Source organism: Anabrus simplex, chromosome 11, assembly GCF_040414725.1.
Source record: "Anabrus simplex isolate iqAnaSimp1 chromosome 11, ASM4041472v1, whole genome shotgun sequence".
Lineage (NCBI taxonomy): Eukaryota > Metazoa > Arthropoda > Insecta > Orthoptera > Tettigoniidae > Anabrus > Anabrus simplex.
This window is the reverse complement of record NC_090275.1, coordinates 74,630,151-74,654,924: the sequence shown is the minus strand read 5'-3', so window position 1 is coordinate 74,654,924 and position 24,774 is coordinate 74,630,151. Positions and strand designations below refer to the sequence as shown.

Genomic DNA, 24,774 nt, shown 5'->3' with positions numbered 1-24,774 from the left:
CTTCGAGGATGGCTGAGGTGGGAACCGAACCCGCCTCTACTCACTTGACCTCCAGAGGCTGAGTGGACCCCGTTCCAGCCCTCGTACCACTTTTCAAATTTCGTGGCAAACATTTTGTAACGCTGAAACAACGTAACGTAACGTAAGGCCCTAACGAAATGTAATGGACCTGAACGAGGCAAGAATAATAGTTGGTACTAATCTATGGGACCACTGGAGGAGGGTACAAAGAAGGGTGCAAAGAAAACAGGTTTCACATCTAGTAGATGAAATGGTGCGAATAAATTCACGCCCACGACGTGGAAAGGGCGCCTTTCAAAGCTGACAAAAGAAAACGATTGTTCGTCCATTTCTAGGATCGTAGTATGTAAGTGCAAATGGTTTCTAGAGGACCCGCTGTAATCGCTGTTGACGATTAAGATGCCAGATACCATACCACCTGGACTACATTTACGAAATAAAAAACATACGCCTCAACCCAGGATCGACCACTCGACCTCCTGCATGCTAACCCAAAACTCTATCCACTGCACCAACTGTACAGGAACTGCTGCTGAACAGAGGTAGTTACCCTACACATGGTTACAGTGTTGCCAGATTGCTACTCTTCAACGTCGTTTTTCTGCCGGATATACTCGCAAGACGAAATTTTATAAGAGACATTTTTTTATTGCTGGCATGTGAGGAGCTCATTTCTCATGTCAAAAATGCCAGATTTTCGTCACACGCACCAGGAGTCACTAGCGATTTTTAAAAAATCGCACTTTGTTTATCAAGAAATGTTTCTTCAATACAATATAGTCTTTAAAACATTGCGGTTAGGGTCGCGTAGCTGTGAGCCTGCATTAGGGAGATGGTGAGTTCGAGTACCATAGGTTAATGCTATTAAAATTATTAATCCTAAAGGCTACTTTCGTTGATATTTGCCATAATAAATTCGTAAAATGAAACTGCGAAGAAATGGAGTAGCCCAGCTGACATTTCTTAACTGTTAGTAATCATTGTAATCACTTTTCTTATCCATAGCATTTAGATACATAGCAGAACTTACCACAAGGATATTGTTCAACACTTTTGTCTTCTGAGATTAAGCGTTATTGTTCAATTAGAGCTTTAAAATTACCGGGAGAGTTCGCCGTGAGGTTAGGGGCGCGCAGCTGTGAGCTTGCATCCTGGAAATAGTGAGTTCGAACCTCACTGTCGGCAGCCCTGAAGATGGTTTTCCGTGTTTTCCCATTTTCACGCCAGGCAAATGCTGCGGCTTACCTTAATTAAGGCCACAGCCACTTCCTTTCCACTCCTAAGCCTTTCTAAGACTTATCTGTGTCGGTACGACGTAAAACAAGTATTGTCAAACAAAATTGTAAACAAGTTTTAAAATCCTTCAAGTGCCGCTGTCAGGACGTGAACGTGATGAAAATATAAAATTTTCATTTCTTCTACTAAAATATTCAGTAGAGCTTTCTGAACAAAATGGCGTGTGGATAACATAAATATGTCAAATCAAACCTGTTTACATTTTAATTTCAATATATAGTTCCGGATTACATTTCATTCATACGTTACACTAGAGTTTTACATAAAAATTAATTGAGAGAAAAGTATTTTGAGTAAAAGCTTGGTGAGCTGTTCATTGCACAGCTACTAACTACACAGGTTTTCGTTCCGTCCCTGAAAGGGACAGCGGGACTCTTAGACGGTAACACCGTCTCTCAGGCCAGGGAGACTTAATACGATGAAGGAAATTTTCGGATAAGGTGAGGGGATTGGCGGCCGTGGCCTATACTAGGAACTATCCCAGTAAAACATGGCAAACCATTCTCAGGACAGCCGATGGTGGGGACCAGCCCCTCTCCGTCTCCCGAATACAAAGGTGAAGAGCCAAGGTAGAGCCGTCGCCACCCCTCCTCTGGTCGTGCAAAGGATCGCTTGGCAAGAATCTTCGGCAGAGCTGTCGGACCACGAACCAGCCGTGGCCCCTTATACAGAGTGTATCCGCGATAATGTTACAAACTTTTAGGGATGATGGATCAATTTGAGATAAGGAATCATATTCCGGAAATGATCGAGTGAAAAGTTAAGTAGAATTCTATTCATTTAAGTCCGTTTACCTGCACAATTTTCACAAGCTGCTCCATTTATAACAAATGTTCGAAATGGCGTCCGCCTTGCGTCAATGTAGGCATGACATCGTCGCACAAAGTTCTGTCGTACCCGTTCGAATATCCCCGATGTCGTTTGAACAGCGTTGCAAGCAGCGAGAATTATTCTTGTCTAGAGATCCTCTTCAGTCTCGACAGGTGTCTCATACACAAGGCTTTTCACATGGCCCCACAAGAAGAAATCAAACGGGGTGAGATCAGGTGAACGAGTGGGTAAGAAGCACTCCGGCGTCTGTTAAGAACGGACGGACGTTAAACAACTTGGATTATTAATAACTTTAGACTCGAACCTTTCCGGACTACGGTTTCTTATCTCAAATGGATCCATTTGCCGTCCTCCATCATCCCTGTTTGTAACATCATCATGGATACACCCAGTAGGTAGAACTCCGCGAAGTTAGTGTCTGGGCGAATACAAACTGTATGGCAGTGCGGATAATTTTGCTGATATTTTCTAAATAATTATGTTTATTGATTTTCATTCAGGTATAGTTTTGCTTGTGATGAGACGACCCTTGATATTGGTGTGGGAAAATCGTGATATATAAAGAGCCTTGAGTCCATAAGGCCGTAAATCCGACTTAAACCTAATTGCCTCCCGCCTGCAATTAGTTGAAGGAAGGAACGAAGGTTCCGAAAGGGAACCGCTCACTCAGTACCGGTATGTCGGTGATTGTCGCAAGAGGAAATCCTCAAAAAACGAGTCACTGTAGGGGGCTGCTGCCAGATATCAGGCCTAATGTATTATGTTAACAGATCTATCCGTTTCAATACCTTAGGTGTAATATAGTCAAATAGCTGCAATATCCGCGGATAACCAGCGGAGCGGATAACGTTGTTTATATCTGCATAGGGCTCTACTTATAGGCTGAAGCCTACTATGCAACCGCCGACGCATTGCACAAGTAACACTTACTTTCATACGCTGGCCTTCCTGTCATAACAGTAATGGTTACTATTTGTCTGTATTTAAATATTGAAGTTCAGGTTATCTATACCAATATATAAAGAGGTAAAGTTCGTTTGTATGTAAGGGCTTATCTCAGGAACTACTGGACCGATTCTAAAAATGATTTCACTAATACGAAAATACATTATCCCTGAGTGCTATAGGCTATATTTTATTTTCAAAACAATTCGAGGGGGGGGGGAGGGGCGACGTGGGGAGATATAAAAATACTAGGCTAATATACGCGAAATATCGAATTTGTCGTACAAGGACGAGACAAAGCTCATTTTAAGCCCCTATGACGCAAAGAACAAGACTCGGCAAGCCCTGCGGGTCCGAAAACCATGTTTTAAGGCCCTAAAACCAACCGTTATTGAGATATTGGCACCACACTAGCCCTACTCTAAGAATCGGACAACCGAGCTCGATAGCTGCAGTCGCTTAAGTGCGGCCAGTATCCAGTATTCGGGAGATAGTAGGTTCGAACCCCACTGTCGGCAGCCCTGAATATGGTTTTCCGTGGTTTCCCATTTTCACACCAGGCAAATGCTGGGGCTGTACTTTAATTAAGGCCACGGCCGCTTCCTTCCCACTCCCAAGCCGTTCCCTGTTCCATCGTCGCCATAATACCTATCTGTGTCGGTGCGACGTAAAGCAACTAGAAAAAAAATCGGACAAAGAAATGAACTGCCGTAACCATGGCAACATCAGCTCCAGTATGCTTACAGCAGCGAGATTATCTACAATATATCACAAAAGCCGAACATGTTACAGACATAAAATTTGGTATTTGGAATGTCCTTTAAAATAAAAGAACACACATTTTTGTTTTCAGAAAATCCACTTAAGGGATGAGGATTGAAAAGAAGTGAGGAAGGAGTTGAATTCTTTATATGAGGATACATATACTGTATCTCAGAAACCGAAGATGTTACAGACGTTAAAATTGGTAGGCCGTACTTGGAATCTCTTTTAAAAATAAATGAACTCACTTTTTCTGAAAAATCCACTTAAGGGGGTGAATTTATTTTTAAGCGGGTGATATTTTAAAATGACTATCTTCTTCTCTTGCGTATTCCTGTTGTGGTTGGTAATGTAGCGTGTTGAGTAAACATGAAGAGGAGAGTGTTGAGACAAACACAAACAACCTGTCCTCGAGCCAGAAGAATTAATCACACGCGATTAAAATATCAGACCCAGCCCGAAATCGAAACCGGAACTCTGTGAATCGAAGGCCTCAAAGATGAACTCTCAGCCAAGGAGTGGGGCAGTTTTTAAAATTAGTGTATCTACAGTATATCTCATAAACTTAACATGTTAAAGGCGTGAAAATTGGTATTTGTAATCTCCTTTAGAAATAAAGAAACCCCTTTTCTTGACTTCATCTTATCCCCAAAGGGCAATGCCACAAATGTGGTTTACAAAGAGGTTCTGGCTTAAATGAAATGCAATTTTTCGGCGAGTTTTTATACTTTAGGGATTTTCAGATAATGTCTTAGTGCAGAACCGAGGAACAATTAATTTTTATCAACTTACGAAATCCTCGCGAGCGAAGCCGTGGGTAACAGCTAGTCTTGGATAAAGATATGTTATATCCCTACTATGCGGCAAATATGACTCCACATATCTTCAATTTGTTCTACAGTGAAACTGGCATATGCAAATTAAGGCTGCATACAACAGAATAAAGACTACAGAATACAAAAGAAGCAGAATTAGTGTTAGGGGCAAAGTTATCCCGAGAAATCGCTCGGAGCCACTCCTCAGTTTTGTACTGGTCTATAGGAAATTCGTGAAATGGTATTGTCTCTTTTTTTTTCTTTTTTTTTTTTTTCAGTCGATTGATACAGAAAAGCACTTAAAAATATGGCATGTTCGAATATTTGCAAACACAGTTCCAGAAAACCAAATCACTACGCTACACAATTTTAAAGATAACGAATTAGTGCATAAAGAAGAAGTCTTGTTTAGGACGAAGTTATGGCGAGATATCGGTTTGAGCCAATCACTGTGTTTGTCTTTGTCTGCATGTAATTCGTGAAGCGATATCTACCGTCGGGTCATGATGTCATGTTCCAAGATGTTCACACAAGACACTACAGGTCCAGGATTATACGGGAAGTTGTGGAAATACGTAGAAATCTTAACAATTTCAACAGGGACACTGGCTATCAATTAAGTAATACCTGGTTGCCAGCTATTAAGGATTCACGGTACGTAGGTAGTTCCCTTCTCTGTCCCTTCACTATTGTTATTTCGTTTCGGTGTTTTCCAAATTCGTAAGTTCCTCATCGCCAGATGTTTCATTCCAGACTTGTGCCAATGCCATACCTTCATATGTGCGTACGCCTGTTGTGTTATGTGACCCTCTCAGACTGATTCTGATGGTTCCGTCAGCTTCCGCCTCGAACGCTAGCGGTGTAGGCCTACCGTGTCCGAGGAGCCATCTGGTGACGAATGAACGTACCATTTCCACTTCTATTGGGTAACGTCTTTTAGAAGCCTTTCTCGAGGACAGTCGACATTTTCTTCTGATGACGCAGAACATAGTTCTCTGCGAAACGTAAAGAATTTCACCTCATTTTCTTGACACCGCATAAGCCTAAAAGCCTATATCATGTCCAAAAAAAAAAAAAAATACACTACACTACACAATAAAACATAAACGAATTAGCGCATAGCTATAAATTTTCAGCAACAAACAACATATGATTATGAACCCTAGGCTACATCTATGCCCAACCCTTGTCCCGTTTCTCTACGGGGCCGGGTATGAAGTGAGATGTATCTTCGTGGTGATATTTTTACGACCGGATGCCTTTCCCGTCGTCAACCTCATCAGAGGAGTTAATGAGATTGAATGACGTGTCCTGTCGATTAGAACCATTGGGTCTGCTCAAGGCTTATCGTCATCCGATGGACGAATCACCATCAACAGCGTCATATGCCCTCACTCTGTATGACACTGCGGAGAGGTCTAGAATTTAATTCAAGCTTTTGGCCAACAGTCTGAAGTGAAAGTTGTTTCGATCAACGGGCCCCAAATCGGCCAACCACGGTGTCAGACCACTTAGACTTCACACCTTAACAATTATGACCACCAGGCGGGCTTGCAAATCAATACACTATGAAGCTGGAAATACGATAATTACAGCTTCAATTACAGCTTCCTGTCAGTGTCATAGGTGACCAGCGCCCCAGTGGAATTGTGGAGAAACTTTCCGATTACAGCTGTGTGCTGGGATCTGGCTGGGATTGCTGGGCTTCACAAGCGATTGTCAAGGCCGGTGAGTGTACCGTACAGTAATATATTTGTGTTCATGTATTACAATGTATGGCAGGAGAGACGATTACAAACCGCTTCATAGGTTATGTTTACAACTTGTAAATAAAATACATAAAATTATGCGGCTGAATACTTCGTAGGTGCGTAGGCCTATTCTGAGCTCTAACTATTACAGTACTGGTACTTATTCCTGTTAGGCCTAGTTTACTTTTGAACGATAGAGATGCCTTAGTTCGTTCTTAATATTAAATATCGTCTTACTGGTGGCCCTTTCCTATACTTAATCACTTATATTATTTAATTCCGTAACGGACATTTCCTTCTCGCATTTGTGGTGATCTGTGTTTATTTTCATTTAACTTAGACAGGAAAAAGTGGAAATTAAAGTTCTTCTGCGATTTACCGGGTACCACAAGCAAGACAGTTTTTATTGGTAGTTCTTGTAGCTTATGGGCCTACTTCCATATAGGCTAATTTAAAACTACGGGAACCTAATTTGCATTGTAATAATGGCAAATTGACATGACATGCTGTCCTAGTTCATAGAGCCACATGATTTTGACCAGTATTGTTTGCTAGTTTATTAAAGCTTCATTAAATCAATTATTGGCATCTTCTTCGATCTGTGCGATCGCGGGTGCGAACTGTGTCGCACATGTGGATTCGGTCATGTTTTACGGTTGGATGCCCTTCCTGACGCCAGCCCTGTGTGGAGGGATGTAATCACTATTGCATGTTTCTGTGATGGTTGGTAGTATGGTGCGTCGTTCTGAATATGAAGAGGAGACTGTTGGGACAAACACACATATACGCCGTCCCCGAGCCAGAAGAATTAATTAGACGCTATTAAAATTTCCGACCCGGCCGGGAATCGAACTTGGGACCCTCTGAACCGTAAGCCTCGTCGCTGGCAGCCAAGGAGTAAGACCTCAGCTACTGCCATCTGTTATAGCCTTAGATACATTCAGTGTGTACCGGTAGCAGATCATGGTGAAGTAATCCTTAAAACAAGACTCATTGAAAATCTTAGCAATCAGGAGTACAGTTTTATCCTTCAGTGGTTGTTCTAGAATATTATTATCTGTACCAAAATATTTTCAAATTGTTCTAGCATATTCTGGCCTTTGGACTAAAAGGTTCCGGGTTTGATTCCCAGCCAGGTCAGGAATTTTAACCTAATTGGTTAATTCCGATAGCTCGGGGTCTGGGTGTGTGTTGTTTTCAATATTATAATTCATTACAGCTAGGGCCTCATCCTCATTGACACGCAGGTTGCCTAAAGGCATTAACATGAAAGACCTGTACCAGGAAGGCCATATGCCTTTATTATTATTATTATTATTATTATTATTATTATTATTATTATTATTATTATTATTAATCGATACGGCCACCTGTGGGCCACGTTTACACAATCTTCCTTCTGTCACGCAGACTGATACCCTTCTCTTTACACTCTCGCCAAAGATTCTTGAGTCTTTGACTTCTTCTTGCTCGTTCTTCCACCGAGATGTTCCGTGGCTTCGCATGTTGCTCTTCAGACGCATCCTTCAATCCCGCAACCTTCTTCCTAAATGATGTCCTTTCTTTTATATCCTCCTCCTTGATACCTATTTCTGCCAAGTCATTGTGCACGTGTGTAAGCCATCCCGGTTGTTTTTTCCACCTTTCCTGCAGAAGAAGTATCCTGTTGGCCAATCCCTCAGGGTTCATTCTTTTGATATGTCCATAAAATGTCAGTCTCCTTTTTCTCATCACAGTCGTGATTCTTTCTACTGTCTTGTAGAGCTCCAAATTCGATCTTAATCGGAATGTGTTTGGGTCACTCGTCGACTTTCTAGGGCCTAAGATTTTTCGCAAGAATCTTCTTTCTCTTTTTTCAAGGACTGGGTCAGCCATCCTCATCAAGGTTTCTGCTCCATAAAGGCACTCTGTTCTAACCACTGTGCAGTAATGTTTTAACTTGGCCTGAATTGAGAGAGACTTGGACTTATAGGTGTCATGACATAGTCTGAATGCCAGCTCCATCCTTCTCACCCTCTCCTTTAATCCCTCCTTTTCATCTCCATTTGGGGTGAGTATTTCTCCCAGGTATTTAAATTTTTGCACACGCTGGATATCCCCATACAATGTAACAAGTCTGTCCGTGTCACGTTTTTTTTTATAGAATCCATGAATGCTGTTTTCTCGAAAGAGATTCTTAACCCTGTTTTGACTGCAACATTTTGTAGTTCTTCGACTGATGATATTCACCTGGAAGCAAGTGAAATGTTTATAGGCCTACTTACATATCTGTACTTCAAGATCGTGAATATAATCTAGATAAATTTCCTGAATACAAGATTAAATGGACTGGCGCATAGCCATTGACAATGTAGCCTGTGCACTGTTTCTGAGTTCTTTCTTCCATTACTTTCAACACTTGAATAACGGTGCTATGGTAATAGGAGTATTAAGTACTACTACTACTACTACTACTACTACTACTACTACTACTACTACTACTAAAATGTTTTCATTACTCCCCTAAAGGATGGGGTGGCGGGCCTCTTAGACAGTGACTCCATCTCTCAGGCCAGGAGATTTGTTACGGTGAAGGAGATGCTTGGAGAAGATGAGGGGGTTGGCGACCGTGGCCTATACTAGAAACTGTCCGGCATTCTCCTTAGTGCAGGAGAATGGAAAGCCATGGAAAAACCATTCTCAGGACAGCCGACGTTTGGGGCCAGCCCTAACCCATCTCCCAAATGCAGAGGCATAGAGCCGTGCCCAACCCTCCTCTGCTCGGTTGGCCGGTCAGAGTGCAGAATTGTTAGACCATGGACCAGCCGTGGCCACATACGTGCTGAGACCCACTCTACATCTACCAACCGAGTAAAATGGAAATTAAAACCTACAACCTGTTTTCCAGTCAGTGACTGGATCAGGGATGGAATGAATGAAGCCCCCATCTTGTGGCAAGGATAGGAAATGTGCTGGCTGCCGAAGCCAGTTGCACTACTTTGGGGCAATGATAAATGACCAACAGACGGGATGTTAATGGAGAGTGTTGCTGGAATGAAAGATGACAGGGAAAACGGGAGTACCCAGAGACAATCTTGTCCCGCCTCTGCTTTATTCAGCACAAATCTCACATGAAATGACCGGAATTTGAACCATAGTATCCAGCTGTGAGAGGCCGGTGTTGTACCGCCTGAGCCACGGAGGTTCACCAACCGAGTATTAAATAATAATATTTGGAAGTTAATATGTTCATGTTGTCAAGGGCATAGAGGTGCAAAGGAGACAGGTTAAATTAGGGGGCAGAGCTTTATTATGTACTGCGGAATATTAGTACGATCAGTCACCGTTTGCAGCACAGACATCTAAGCGTGATTTGACTGACTTTTTTTAAATTTTTTTTTTAAGAAGGAAGCCATGCTTTCTGGTGTCGACTTAGTTAAATGTAACTTAAAAGCTTTTCAGTCTGTCAAACACACAGGTTAAATATAAATATTACACTATAATACATGTGTGGAGATAGGCCGTGGAGCGGCTGTTAGTATAGGTTGTGTTTAGTTGTGTTTTTATTGTGCAGGGGTTGGTAAAGGAATTTATTTGTCTTCATTGTTGGGAATAACATCATATCCAATTATATCTCGGCTAGTTCGTGCTTGAACAATGGAGAATGGCGCATGCAACATTTCATTAGGTTATTAAAGTAACTGTACTTCTAGGGGCTGGGATCGACAGCTGCAGAGTAGGCTTCAGCCTATAAGTAGCCATGACTGGTCCGTTGTCGGACAACTCTGCACTCTGACTGATCAGACGAGCAGAGAAGGGGTGGCCGCGGCTCTATGCCTATGTATTTGGAAAATGGGGAGGGATTGGTCCCCACCATCGGCCGTCCTGAGAATGGTTTTCCATTCTCCTGCATTAAGTCAAATGCTGGGACAGTTCCTAGTACAGGCCAAGGCCATATACCCCATCACCTCTGATCATCTCCTTCACCGTACCAAATCTCCCTGGTCTGAGAGACGGCATTACCATCTAGGAGGACCATCACCTGCTTCAGGGACAGAATGAAAACTTTTCCTAGTAATAATAGTAGGGGTTGGCGGATGAGTCCCTGGCCCTCATACTGAACACATATCTCCCATAGGACCTTGAAGATGATTTTCCGTCATTTCCCATTTCACACCAAGCAAATGCTGCGGCTACACCTTAATAAAGGCCACGGTCACATCCTTTCTAGTCCTATCGCATCATCACCATAAGACCTATCCATGTTGCTGGACATAAAACAAATTGTAAAAAAAAAACACTAAATGTGGGAATCAGATTTACATCTAACTGAAAGCAGTTCAAAACTTCTCCTGAAGCTTGAAATTAGTGTAATGATAATGTGCTTGATATCTTAAGTTTTCATAAAGTTACACTGATAATTTGGAAATAATTTGGACTGGTTGTTGAAACACATTTTTCTCTGCTCTCTTCTGGAAAGAATTGTAATTCTCTATAGTACAGTCATTACATACTGTCTGTTCTCAAACTGTATATAGCACTGTATGTTTTCTACGCTAAAATATGAATATTTTTTCACAAAGAAATGGGTCTATGCATACCCACATTGGTTGTGAATGTGGGCATTGTTTTATCTGCTGTAAAATGTCAGTGCAGAAATAACTTTACTCAGTGAACCTCACCTTAGGAGACGAAGGCCCTACTTGTTACCTACAGTCAGAGTTTCAAGATTTGGTACGGATCCCATAGCCATTTTTATAATAGTTAAGACCTAACACTGGCATTTGTTAGGGCTCATTTTTGTCTGAAATTATTATTATTATTATTATTATTATTATTATTATTATTATTATTATTATTATTATTATTATTATTATTATTATTATTATTATTATTATTATTATTATTATGGAGTTTCCGTGGAGGAAAAAAAGGTGAAAGAAGGCGTGGGCCTGAATGGGTCTATCTACGATATCAAAAATTAAATTAAACTTTAAAACAATGGTTATATTTCTTTTCAAAAAACAAATTTAACAACTTTTCACTTAGTGAAATAACAAGGTTACAGGTACAATGACAATTTCAAGAATTGGAAAACCCAAGAATAGGGAATTTAACAATTTTTGGGCTTAAAGCCTCTAGTTTACAAATTTACAATTCTGCAAATGTGGTATTATTTAGACAAGGACAGAAATCTCCCAATTCAAGAGCACTTTGCCTCACAGGTTACAAATCTATAGCCTTCCAGAGGCACCCCTCAATATTACAGAAATCTCAGAAAAGAGCTTGTATGCTCTCCAGTATTAATCAAAGAGACGGCGCTTCCAATTTCTTACAGCCTACTCAAGGCAACATTACACAAAATCATACAGTTTCCAGCCTCTCTAGGCTAAACCTACAAGTTACAATTTTACACAGGGGTATCTATTACCCAAACTACTGGGCCTCGTGGAAAGAACAGGTTAAATTACTGGCCCGAACACAATATGAATGGAGGCGTACGCTTGCACTCCTAGAACATTAAAAACCCTAACTGGGCTCTCGGCCCGATGATGCAGAGGCTAATCCCAACCTGCTAAGGTGACTAGAATGGAGGTTACTCTAACACTTTACAGAAAAGAGAAAAGGTTACAAAATCATAGTCACCTCAAATTAAATTGAAGGGGAACTCAAGAGGGAAACACACTCTCTATCCCCGATTTACAGTGTAATTATTTATGAAATTTTATATTAGCCAAAAGAAAGTTTACATTTTAGAAAACAGGAGATTACATAGTTAGAAATTAGAACCTTCCCTTCGTGTAAGTTTGCGGAGGTAGCTACAGAGAGATATGACTGGTGGCCATTACCTGGGGTGATGAACTGCCTGGCGAACTTCATTCAACTTCGCTAATTGGCCAACTAGGGACCACGATAAGCCTCACTTTACATTCTGGCATTTGTTCATCTTTCGCTTGATCCACATCGTCTTCATTAGCCTCCTGTCTTAACACACACTCTCTCAGAAATTCGGTGATCCAAAGACAAGGTAGTCTGAAAGACCGCAGCTTATATACACGAGGGGACGGTTCGAGAGGGTTCTGGACTAATCTGGACACACCCTCTCAATTTTATTGGGTTAACCAAAAACCTACATAAGGCTGAAAAATAATTACAGAAAATTCATGATTGGCCAGATTAAAAAACTGGCGGAATGAGAAAGAGGCGTTGCAAACCTTGAAATAACAAAATAAATTAACATTAATTTAGTTGGAAAACATGAGAACAAAAATCATCCTTAATTCATTAATTCCTTTACCTTGCACCAGAGTGCATTACCTCAGTTTTTTGTAATGACATCTATGGAGAAAAGTCTAAACTTCTTGATGTAAACCAAAACAAAACAAATAAGTCCAGTCAGTTTAGGCAACTTCAAAATAACACATTTATTCAATACTTCAATGGTACATCTTCTGGTCAATGTCCCCACTTCATGCCATAGGTGTTTCACGTTTTGTTAAGAGAGATAGCATTCCTTAAGGCGCTTCTTTTATATGAGCAGAGTTGAGGTGTACCTCCTGATATTATTATTATTATTATTATTATTATTATTATTATTATTATTATTATTATTATTATTATTATTATTATTATTATTATTATTATTATTATTATTATTATTATTTGAGTACTTAAAAGTAGGAAATAATATTAAATAATGAATTAGTTCTGACTTGGGTCTATAAAAGGTATACAAATTAATACATTTCTGAACAAGGTATGAATTTTTTCATTTTTTTTTTTTTTTGGTAAATTTTTTTCACATTTCTTAAAATATATTTTTTAAAGGTCTCGCAGGCCACAGAATATGGCTTAGTGGGCTGCTATTTGGAAACCCCTGCTTTAGGAGATACAATTAAATGGTTAGGTAGACCAGTCCCGACTTAAACCTAACTCTAAAAGTGCAGGAGCCAGTAGTTGAGACACAAGGCAATTCAGTAAGAAATTTGAAAATGCATGAAACTGGATTTGTGGTTGTGATGTTAAAACTTCTCTCTGAAACAGATGAGAGCTATTATTATTTTTGTTACTATAGTTGTAGCACAAAGATTTAAAAAGTCACAAGGCACGACTGGAGAAGGGGATTAGACTTAATCTGCGCATGTGTGTATCGCTTTAGGATAAGTCTGTTTCTAGTCTTTTACCATCTGTATTGATTTTTATCTTTTTGCCTTCTCCCTTTCCTTGTCCCTGTCTGGTTTTCTTCTTATACTACACTTCACATATCAAGACCGATGATTTGTCAAGATGCCCCCTCAGTGAGTGTTGAAGCCTGCCTGCAAAGCAGAAATGACCTTATTAGTTGCTGAAAAGAACAGATGTAGAACTGGGATTGATGATATAGAGATTGTCCTTGTCTTCTCTTTCTGTTGTGTCTTCTTTCCTCACTATCTCTCACTTTGTTTTATCTTGTGTGTTCCTAACATTGCTTTATTGTTACAGGTTGGCTCAGTTAATAATTTTATCATCTTCTGCACTCAATACGACCGCATTGCAAAGTACGTACCTTTGCTAAAGATGATGGATGTTTCCATGGAAGGTAGGGAGAAATATTTACTTCCTGAACAAACTGACAGGTCAGGTCATACAGTATGTAGAAAGACATGAGTAGGGGCCAGATTCTTTTGTATAAGGGGCAGTTAAATGAAAAATGAACACATGCCGTAACACACATTCTGCGTGAAAGGTGGCAACACTGTTGTTATGTATTGATACTGCCGTTGCTGTGGTAGGAGAACTGCATAGTGACAACTAACAGGTGCATGCAGTAGTTGGGTTATGTCGCTGTTGGTGCGCGGACTGGTCTAGTGTGTTCGTCTGCCTGCAGAAATGGAGGCAAGCAAAGAAGAGCAGAGAAATGTGGTTTGTTTTCTGGTGAGTGTCTGGAGTACGCGAAACTCATAGTCACATGTCTGCTGCATAAGGTGAACACTGCATGTCCATGTCGAGTGTGCACAACTAGCATAGGAGATTCCGAGAAGAGTGCACATCACTGCAAGACGATGCGCATCCAGGACAGGCCTTTCAATTCATTACTCCTGATGTTACAAGGCGGATTGTTGGCATTATACAGGAAAACAGGCGAATCACGGAGAAAGAAATTCTTGTTCAGATCGGCATTAGCCATGGCTTCGTGCATGCCACTATCAAAGAACACTTGCATTTCCGCAAAATTTGCGCGCAGTGGGTCCCACATTAACTGACAGAGGGACAAAAGATTGACAGAATGGTGTGTCATCTGCAGTGGTACCATGAGGAAGAGTATGCGTTTTTGTCCTGTATCGTGGTGCCACCATTTCTAGCCCAAGAGCAAATGGCAAAGCCTATAATGGAAACATCGCAATTGTCCCCCACCAAAGATATCCAAAGCTGTTCACACAAGTTTTGGTAATGTCATGATGACTTCCTTCTTTGACTGCAGGGTCTTCTGCTTGTGGACTTCCTCGAGCGTGGAACCACAATCAATGCACAGCGCTATGGAGACACTTTGCAGAAACTGCGATGCGCCATAAAGTCAAAAATGCCCTGGAATTCTGTTGGACAGAGTTATCCTGTTGGACAATAATGCTCGTCCTTGTACTTCCAATCTGGCAAAGGCTACGCTTGAGTGATATGGTTGGGAAACACTTCAACATTCTCCAAACAACCCGGATCTTTCACCTTGTGATTTTTCACTTTTTTGGCGACCTGAATAAAGACATTCATGGACATCGGTTGTATTTGGACGAGGAAGTGCAAGAGTGGGTGCAGTTGCGGATCCGTCAGCGACCTACCTCTTTGTACAAAACTGGAATGGATCGTTTCGTCCCCCAGTGGGATAAATGTTTTAATGCTTTTGGTAATTATTTTTGAATAAAACCATTCCTTGGTCATGTTGTAGCAGATGTTCAGTTTTCATTTGACTGCCCCTTATAATTACTGTACATACTCCATTCCTTTACTTGTAGACAACTGAAAATGTTGGCAAGTTGTGGTACTGATATGGTTATACTTATGTGTCATTTTACATATTTTTGCATATTCTTAGTAATATTACATATTAGGTGAAGAATGTATCATTTTTGTACATATCTAGGTAATTATTAAAAAAAATTAAACATTGTGTCAGCTCATTTAATTGTCAGACTGTAGTAAAATAATTAGTGAATTTCATCTCTCAAATAGAATATATTTCAGTTGCTTGAGTTAACTTTAACATGCCTTTAAAATTGGGAAAACTCAGTCTGTTGATTGGTAAAGCACAGCAAATAATGAAAATACTTTCAGACATCTTAAAATACAATTTCATCCAAATATCTTATCCAAGAGTCTAATTCAAACTAATGGTGTTCCACAAGGAGATCCAATTAGCCCATTACTGTTCAATATCATGACAGCAGACATTACAAATATCATTAAGGACAGTTCAGCAATACTTCTGCTCTATGCAGATGATATGGTAATAGGTTCAGAAGATAGAGAAGAGCTCCAGAAGGTACTAATCGGACTCGCTTCACGGGCCCTAGAACGCGACTTACAAATAAATCATGACAAAACTAAACAAATGACTTTCAGAAGAGGTGGTAAACTCTCCAAAAGATACATTGACCCTTAAAAATAAAAACATCTAGAAGTAGTACCGAAATTCAAATATCTCAGAGTTACTCTTCATACAACATTGGCATCTTTTGACAATCATGTCAAAGAAAGAACAACATCAGCAATAAAAGCAATTTACAACATTCAAGAACCACAAAAACTTTCAACAAGAACAGCAATGATACTTTTTAAATCAGCTATAGCTCCAATAGCAACTTATGGGATCCATATAATCTGCGATAAACTTAAAATTAACGACTTGATAATGCCAGAGAAAGTAAAAGCTCATTATATGAATCTAATCCTGGGTATCACGAAGACAGCACCATCAGACTGACCTATGTCTTACTATATAATAATAATAATAATGACATGTGGCCTCCGGAGAGGCTTGGTGCAGGTCTTTCGATTTGATGCCCGTTATGTCTTACTAAAAGAAACCTCCTTTATAGAAGACATCAGAATGCAGATACACCTGCCAAACACTAAGACCTGCAAGAACACATTCCAAATTCTCATAGAAAAACGCACTATATCTGTAACGATTTTTATTCAACAGGTGCTATAATGACGGATGATTGGAAACAAGGAAATTATGAGCTTCGACATGTAATAACACGTTATGCAACACATGGTTTTCATCACAAGTTCAGTCAATATAAAAGTTTTCGTCACCCAAATGAAAATTGTGTGTGTGAATTGTGGAATGAACACTGTGAATGATATCATGCAAATATTCGCAGTAAAAGACAAATATCTATATCAAAACTAGGACCAAAGTAATGTAATATAGTGTTTGTATTTTGCACATTGTGCAATAATAAAATTGGGATTTCTAACCCTTTGTCTGTGAAATACAGTAGGTCCAAGTTTCTCAACTGTATACAGCAGCACTAATCCTTGGTCAGAGTTTCTAACAAACTCCATGCAGTCTTGAAACAAAATCTAGGTTATTCATGTTCTCTATTTGTTTGCAAGATCATTAGTGGAGAACAAGAAGAGCCCCACCCCCCTCCAAAGATATTTCATCCAACTAGTTTTATCTTTTAAATTAAATAGCGTTTAGTGCCAGGAGTGTCCGATGATGAAGACGATACCCCCAGTCCCCGTGCCAGTGAAATTAATCAATGATTATTAAAATTCCCCACCCTGCCGGAAATCGAACCCGGGACCCTGTGACCTAAGGTCTGCACACTAACCATTCAGCCATGGAGCCAGATTTATCTTTTGAAATATGCACCGGTGACTTTCTGCGATGATGAACGGTCTCTTTCAGCCTACAGAGAATTTTATCAGATTAGCACCAAAACATCACAGTGGAAAACTTGGAAAAGTACTGTACTTGGTGACACAATGCACATAACGATAACAAAGTTACCATACTACTTGTGTTACTTCATAGGAGTTTAAAGACAGATTTTATATTAACTTTATTTAGTAATATTCTTTTCCTTTTCAGGACATGAAGGCAACAGGATATTAGCTACAACAATACATTGTGTAATATATTCTGGGATTTACAGTGCATAACATTATTTTTTAATATCTGAAGTATTTTGATTATACCTTTAATTTGATTATTTAATACTGTCAAAATTAAAAATAATAATAATAATGTTATTTGATTTACGTCCCACCGACTACTTTACGGCTTTTGGAGATGCCAAGGTGCCAGAATTTTGTCCCGCAGGAGTTCTTTTACGTGTCAGTAAATCCGTTGACACGAGGCTGACATATTTGAGCACCTTCAAATACCACTGAACTGAGCCAGGATTGAACCAGCCAAGTTGGGGTCAGAAGGCCAGCACCTCAACTGTCTGAACCACTCAGCCCAGCTGTCAAAATTAGAGAACAATCGAGCAATACACAGCCCCATTGTTTAAAAACCTTCTGAGGTAGCTACAAGAGTGAGATGTTGTGAGTGATATCTTGCATCATTGAATGATCATTTATTTAACCCACAGCTTGTGTTCTTTTCGGATGAGACCTAGTTTCATCTTAATGGTCGTGTGAACAGTTAACTCTAGCTGTAAATCCTAATGGTGTTTATTATGAAGTCTCTCATGATGAAGGATGACACTTCCAGTACATTACATATATGATTGTATACACGCTTAAAGCAGAGCGGCTGTGCACGCCGTAAGTTGCGCTGAGGCAGCTGCTGTAGCACAGTTTACAAACACCGTGTGTTCGGTCTGGATTGTCTTCACCCTAAATCATAACAAAAAGAATGTACTATCATTTTTTTTTAAAATTTAATGCATATTTTATGAATAGTACATATTAAATTTCATATTTCACTGATATTTATTACATGTTTATGTACATATTTTTCACTTTGATATTGCATACAAATATGGGCCATAGACATGAGCACCAAAAGAAACGCATAATAGGATAAACGTGGTGACAGGTGAGTGTGATAACAGGGAGAAATAGAAAGAAAACACAAAAGGAAAAGGAAAATCTCCCCATCTTCATACACTCCCATCATCAAACAAGCCGCATTTCTTGGCCAGATAGAGGGTGTACCCGTCTAGGTGGCCCACCCCACCCCTTCAGGGTAGGGAATGAAAAGTTTTGATGTAAGTCATCAAATAGCTTGGCACACTCTTCATCAAACCCAGTTCTTCTAAAACCATTTCTTCTCAGCCCATGTCTCTTCCCTTTTCCTGTGTTTATCCAGCTTTCTTCTCGTCCTACAGTTCCCACATCTAAATTGAAGATCTGTCAAGATTGTCCCTCAATGAGTGTTGAAGCCTACGCTCCTGATAGCACTGGGAAGCAGAAATGAGATTATCTGGGTCAGTGCTGACAACAGAATGTTGGTTCATGCATATTTTCAAGGTTTGTGTATATTTCTATGTTAAGAGCATATTTAGTGCATATTTATAATTTCTTGTGGCTGCTAGCAGTTTAAGAAACAACAAAAGAAAGCAACAAATGAAGTTTTCATAGTCTGTGCATAGCGTCAAGCAACTGGAAACATAGGGTTTTCTGGAAATTTGATGCTGTTATCAAAGTGTAGATGCAGCTAGTAGAAAATATAGGAATGATGTGAAGCAGAAAATGGCAGAAACAACCTTGCAAAAATTAATGGACTTAAGAAACTAAGGAAAATTCATAAGGTCCTTCAAGATTCTGATGGTGATATGGACATTAACCATAGCTTAGTGCCCGATTTTAAGTTTTGTCCCTTCACTTCTTATAATATTAAGAAAACATTTTCTGTCAATAAACCAGATGAGTTGGCTGTGCGGTTAGGGGCGCGCAGCTGTGAGCTTGCATCAGGGAGATAGTGGGTTTGAACCCCACTGTGTCGGCAGCCCTGAAGATAGTTCTTTGTGGTTTCCTATTTTCATACCAGCCAAATGCTGGGGCAGTGTCTTAATTAAGGCCGCAGCTGCTTCCTTCCCATTCCTAGACCTTTCCTGTCACATTGCCACCATAAGACCGATCTGAATCGGTGCAATGTAAAGCAAATTTCTTTGGACACACTATGTAATATGGGAAAAAAATGAAATGACGTATGGCTTTTAGTGCCGGGAGTGTCTGAGGACATATTCGGCTCGCCAGGTGCAGGTCTTTTGATTTGACAACCGTAGGTGACCTGCGCATCACAATGAAGATGAAATGATGATGAAGACGACACATACACCCAGCCCCTATGCCAGCAAAATTAACCAATGATGGTTAAAATTCCCGACCCTGCTGAGAATCGAACCCGGGACCCCTGTGATCAAAGGCCAGCACGCTAACCATTTAGCCATGGAGCCGGACTCTGACATGGAAATGACAGCATAGAAAAACTGATCATTCTTGGAAGTGTTCCCTGCAAGAGTCTTGGACGAGTATAACACGATTGAACATCTTCGGTGCAACATGTCTGGCCGAGGATCGCAAGAAACGAAGGCAACTGAACAACAGCCTTCTTGCAGATCACAATCCTCAGAATTGAGGGAACAGTAAGAGAAAGAGTGTTCTACTGCTCGTTCATAATCCTGTAACACTGGGTCACCACTCGACTGCTGCAGAGTGCCATACGGATTTGTGACATCATGCGGAATCGAGTGCTTGCACGCGTTTCCGTGCTAATTCAGGCACCGCTCGCACAAGACACTAGGTGATAGTCAAGCTAAACATTTAAACTCCAATGGAATTAATGCAATTATGCTGACAATAATGATTTATCATTTAAACAGACAGTTTTACAGTTTAAAAATACTGATTTGGAACACCCATTGACTCGAATAATATGTACTAATATTATGTAAAAACCAAACCAAAGCAAACTCCATGGTGCAACAGCCCCGAAGGGCCATGGTCTACCAAGTGACTGCTGCTCAGCCCGAAGGCCTGCAGATTATGAGGTGTCGTGTGGTCAGCACGACGAATCCTCTTGGCCATTATTTTTGGGCTCCTTGACCGAGCCCGCCATCTCACCATCAGATAGCTCCTCAATTGTAATCACGTAGGTTGAGTGGACCTCGAACCAGCCCTCAGATCCAGGTAAAATTTCCTGACCTGGCCGGGAATCGAACCCGGGGCCTCCGGGAATGAAGGCAGGCATGCTACCCCTACCCCGTGGGGCCGGCTTAATATTATGTAACTAGCAAATAATATGTAGGTTATGTTAGCTGAATGGTCTCTAAAATCGGCAGGGCAGTGTGGCCATTAAAGAGGTCCTAGGAAGAACACCGCACCGAGAGGACATCAATGAGTAGGATTGCTTCCCATAAGTAGAATCAGACAACTGGATCCTTGGTTTGGTAGGGTGAGTATGAACTCTGCTGGACATTGATGGTGTGCCCATGTTTCTGACTGAAATGTCTCACAGAGGGATAAAACGTCACTCATTGTTTAACAAGCCAAAATTATTTCTGTAATAGTTGTGCAATGTTCTTTCCAGACATGAACAAGTTCTTGATCAAGTACTCTATTTTTTAATAATTTGTCCCATAATCCCTAGTCACGAGTCAAGATGAACAACCATTATGCAAAACATTTTTTGATGATTATAGTAACAACTAGCCTTTGAAATCCTAATATGTTTTCTTTCTTTCCCCTCCAGACCGAGACCAGCTGAAAATAATTGCTTTGATCATGCTGGGAACACTGGCAACAGTGTGGTTCATGGTCAGTGCTCTACTCTTTTATGGTGCTTTTAAGGTAAGATATCCATGCTTATTTCTTCACTAGCTGCCATATTTATTGTGGATGGATTAGATTTTTCATTCATTCAGGTATTCTGCCTTTCGGCAGATCTTGTCATGTGATAAACCTCTTCCACTTTTGCCTCTCCATAGCCAAGTTTTTCATGTCCGAATATTTATTTCCTTTGATGTTGTTCAGCATTTGATATATTTTTCTTCCTCTTCTTCTTTTGCCTTTCACCATTCCTTCTTTTAGTAAACAGTCCCTCCTCAAACATTGTCCAATCCAGTTCATTTTTCTCCTAATGATTTGTAACATAGTTCGTTCTTCTCTAACTCTTCATTTCTTTCTTACCCGGTCTTCCCGTTTCCCATTTCCTCCATATCCATATCTCTAGTACCTCCAATCTTCTTTCGTCTTTCTTTCGTACCATCCAAGTCTCCACACTATACAGCGCAATACTCCAGATCTACACTTGGTAAGTCTTTTCTCCAAATCTTTGTTTAGTGGCCCACAAAGTAATTTCAATTTTCTCTTGAAACCTTCTTTTGCCATGGCAATTCTTTTCTTACTTTCTGCTGTGTAATACATATCTTCCCTGATCATACTTCCCAAATATAAGTTATTTGTAGCACTATGTAAGTCATGTTTTATTCTCTTACATAAGATGAAACAGTAAGGGTTCACAGTTTAGTACAGTATGCTATGTAAAGTACAAAATCAATGCATAAATGAAAATTCTGCTTGAAAATTGTTTGATATTTTTCAATAAAATGATATAATAATGAGTCATGATGTTTGACTTATTTTGTCACATATGTGATAAAGAACTCGTAATCTACTGTAATATTTTCATGAAAATGAGGTGGTACATTATTGTACCATGCCCACTTAAGATTTTACATGACCTTTATAAGGCAGTGGTACAATAATGTACCACCCATTTTGACTGATCAAATGGTCATAAATAATTGTAAAATCAAAGTCTAACAGCAGCATGCATTGTATTATGTCATGAAAACACACACAAAAAAAATTATAAGTTGCCAGAGGACCTTACGCCCTATAAAGGGTTAAGAAGAATTGCAGAAGAAAAATGTATGCTCAGAAATGAGTAGCAGCTGACGATTATTTATTTATTTATTTATTTATTTATTTATTTATTTATTTATTTATTTATTTATTACTGTTATGTTCCTCAGTCTGTCAAAACTAATTTATGAATAAATCAATTTAGAACTACCTGAAAAAGAAAAACTTAATAAAATTACAAAAGTTCTTTTTCAGGTATAATTCTGTTATTGTATGTTTTCTTTTTTAGGTATTTTCTAAATATATTATTCAGAATTAGTTTTGACAGAGTTAAGAACATGACAGTTATAAATTAACTGAGTCAAAATTGAAAATAATTGGCTTCAAATATCACTTCTTAGTTCGTTAAGCTGTCCATATTATCTGAGTTTTCATTTATTCAAGTTGGCATCATCCTCTTTACTTTGGATAATCAGGGTTCCACTGTATTCACTTTGTGAAGCTCACAATATTTCATTTCCTATCTTTCATGGCCTTTCGCTTTCCTTTGCTGATACTTTTATTATTCAAATAATTGGATCTCTCCTTTATTTCCCTTATGAAACCCTAATAATCCTATTGTTTTTCCCCTTAATATGACCATTTATAGCATCAAACTCTTGCTTAGTTTAGGCTATTCTGTAATTATTTCTGCTATACATAATATTAATATGCTCATTAAATCTTTCCAGGACAGGAGCAAGTGCATGGTACCATGGATGGTTCTCTGCGGTGCCTCTCTGCCGTTATGTCTGGGAGTAGTTATTACAGTGGCAACATTATTCTTCATCTATATGTCGCCTCTTTATGGAGCCCTCAGCATAGTGTTTGGGTTGTTGATGATAGGTAAGTAAAATGATATGTAGTGAAATAAAGTGAAATCACGTAAGCGCTTCGAAAAGAAGGTAACAAGAGCTCTCAGGGAGAATCTTTATTTTAGGGTACAGAATATAAGTAGTATTACGCATTACTACTCAGCGTAGTTATCATTCTTGTCCTAACACTTGCTCCAACAGTACGCTACGAAGGCATGAATGCCAGTGTGCAAGAAATTTGTGTCCAGTCCCTGAAGCCATACCATGACGGCATTCTGAACAGCCATATTATCATTGAATTGCTTGATACCCAGGTGCTTCTTCTTCAGCAGTCTGAAGAGATGGAAATCACTGGGTGCCAGGTTGGGACTTTGGGAAAGATCGTTGAGGTGGATGATTTCCTCACCAGGGGAGTGACAGTGGATGCTGCCAATTACTGTGACACACTGGAGCATTTACTGTTGTTTGTATATATGATTTTTTGCTTGTCCAACCTCTGTCCCATTTCTCTACGGGGTCGGGTATGAGGTGAGATGAATCTGTCGTGCCTGGTTTTTATGTCTGGATGCCCTTCCTGATGTCAGCCTTATCAGAGGAGTTATGAGATGAAATAAATGACATGATATATGATAGTAGGGAGAGGGTAAAACCTGGTGTCGGCACATAGCCTACTCCTGTCAAATAGCCCCAAGGGGTCTGCTCAAGACTTAACGTCCCTATCTACCGGATGAATCAGCATCAACTGTCATATGCCCTCACTCCATCTGAGCTCTTGGGAGAGGTTTGGAATTTAATCCAGGCTTTTGGCACGCAATCTAGTGATTATAAATTGTATACCACCACCTCCCCTACCCTGCCGGCCAATATTCTGATGGTGAAATGTTGTTGACCAACAGAACTCGAACCGGCTAACCATGCTGTCTGACAGTTTTAGACTTCAACGCCTTAATGATCATGGTCACCAGGCGGGCTTGTTGTTTGTATATGTATATGATACAAGTAAAGAACTGGAATCATAGATAAGGCTTTTTTTAGATGATATTACACTATGTAGAGTAATAATTAAGATACAAGACTGAAAGGGACTTCAAAAAGACCCCGACAATGTTGTGAGATGTACATCCTCTCAGTTTTAATTACTGTATTGATGGGGCAATCCCTCATGGGGATCACTGTAAGTACCAAGATGCTGATATAAGGAGAGATCTTCATTGGGGTAATCACATAAACGGAATTGTAAATAAATGTTACAGATCTCTTCATATGGTTATGGGAGTATGGCAAGGATGTAAAGGAGAGGACATACAAGTCTCTGGTAAGATCACAGTTAGAATACGATTCCATTGTATGTTACCCTCACCAAGATTACTTGATTCGAGGACTGGAAAGAATACAAAGAAAAGCAGTTTGATTTGTTCTGGGCGATTTCCAACAAAAGAGTAGCATTCCCAAAATGTTGGAGAATTTGTGCTGGGAAGACTTGGGAGAGAGAGAGAGAGAGAGAGAGAGAGAGATATGAACTGCTCGACTAAGTTGTATCTAACTTCAATGGGGAGGAAATGACAGTTCGATAATGATCAATATGTATCATGAATATGAAGTTTATAACTTGCAGTAAGTTGTATATTCCAAGCTGTCAGTGGAGAGATAGTATGGGATGGCATTAAGTCTACTTATAAGTTTGAGTGGTATTTTTAAAAGGAGGAAAGATCACAA

At 39.8% G+C, this 24,774-nt stretch overlaps 1 protein-coding gene across 3 annotated transcripts in view; it reads left to right on the top strand.

The window, feature by feature from the left end:
* The window catches only part of LOC136883054 (uncharacterized), a 76,214-nt gene that overhangs the window by 45,161 nt on the left and 6,279 nt on the right, over positions 1–24,774 (top strand). For all 3 annotated transcript variants that reach the window (XM_067155197.2, XM_067155198.2, XM_068229584.1), the window contains exons 3-5: positions 13,883–13,979; positions 21,090–21,187; positions 22,936–23,089. In XM_067155197.2, coding sequence (XP_067011298.1) covers positions 13,883–13,979; positions 21,090–21,187; positions 22,936–23,089 — 349 coding nt within the window. The remainder of the gene's footprint in view (positions 1–13,882; positions 13,980–21,089; positions 21,188–22,935; positions 23,090–24,774) is intronic.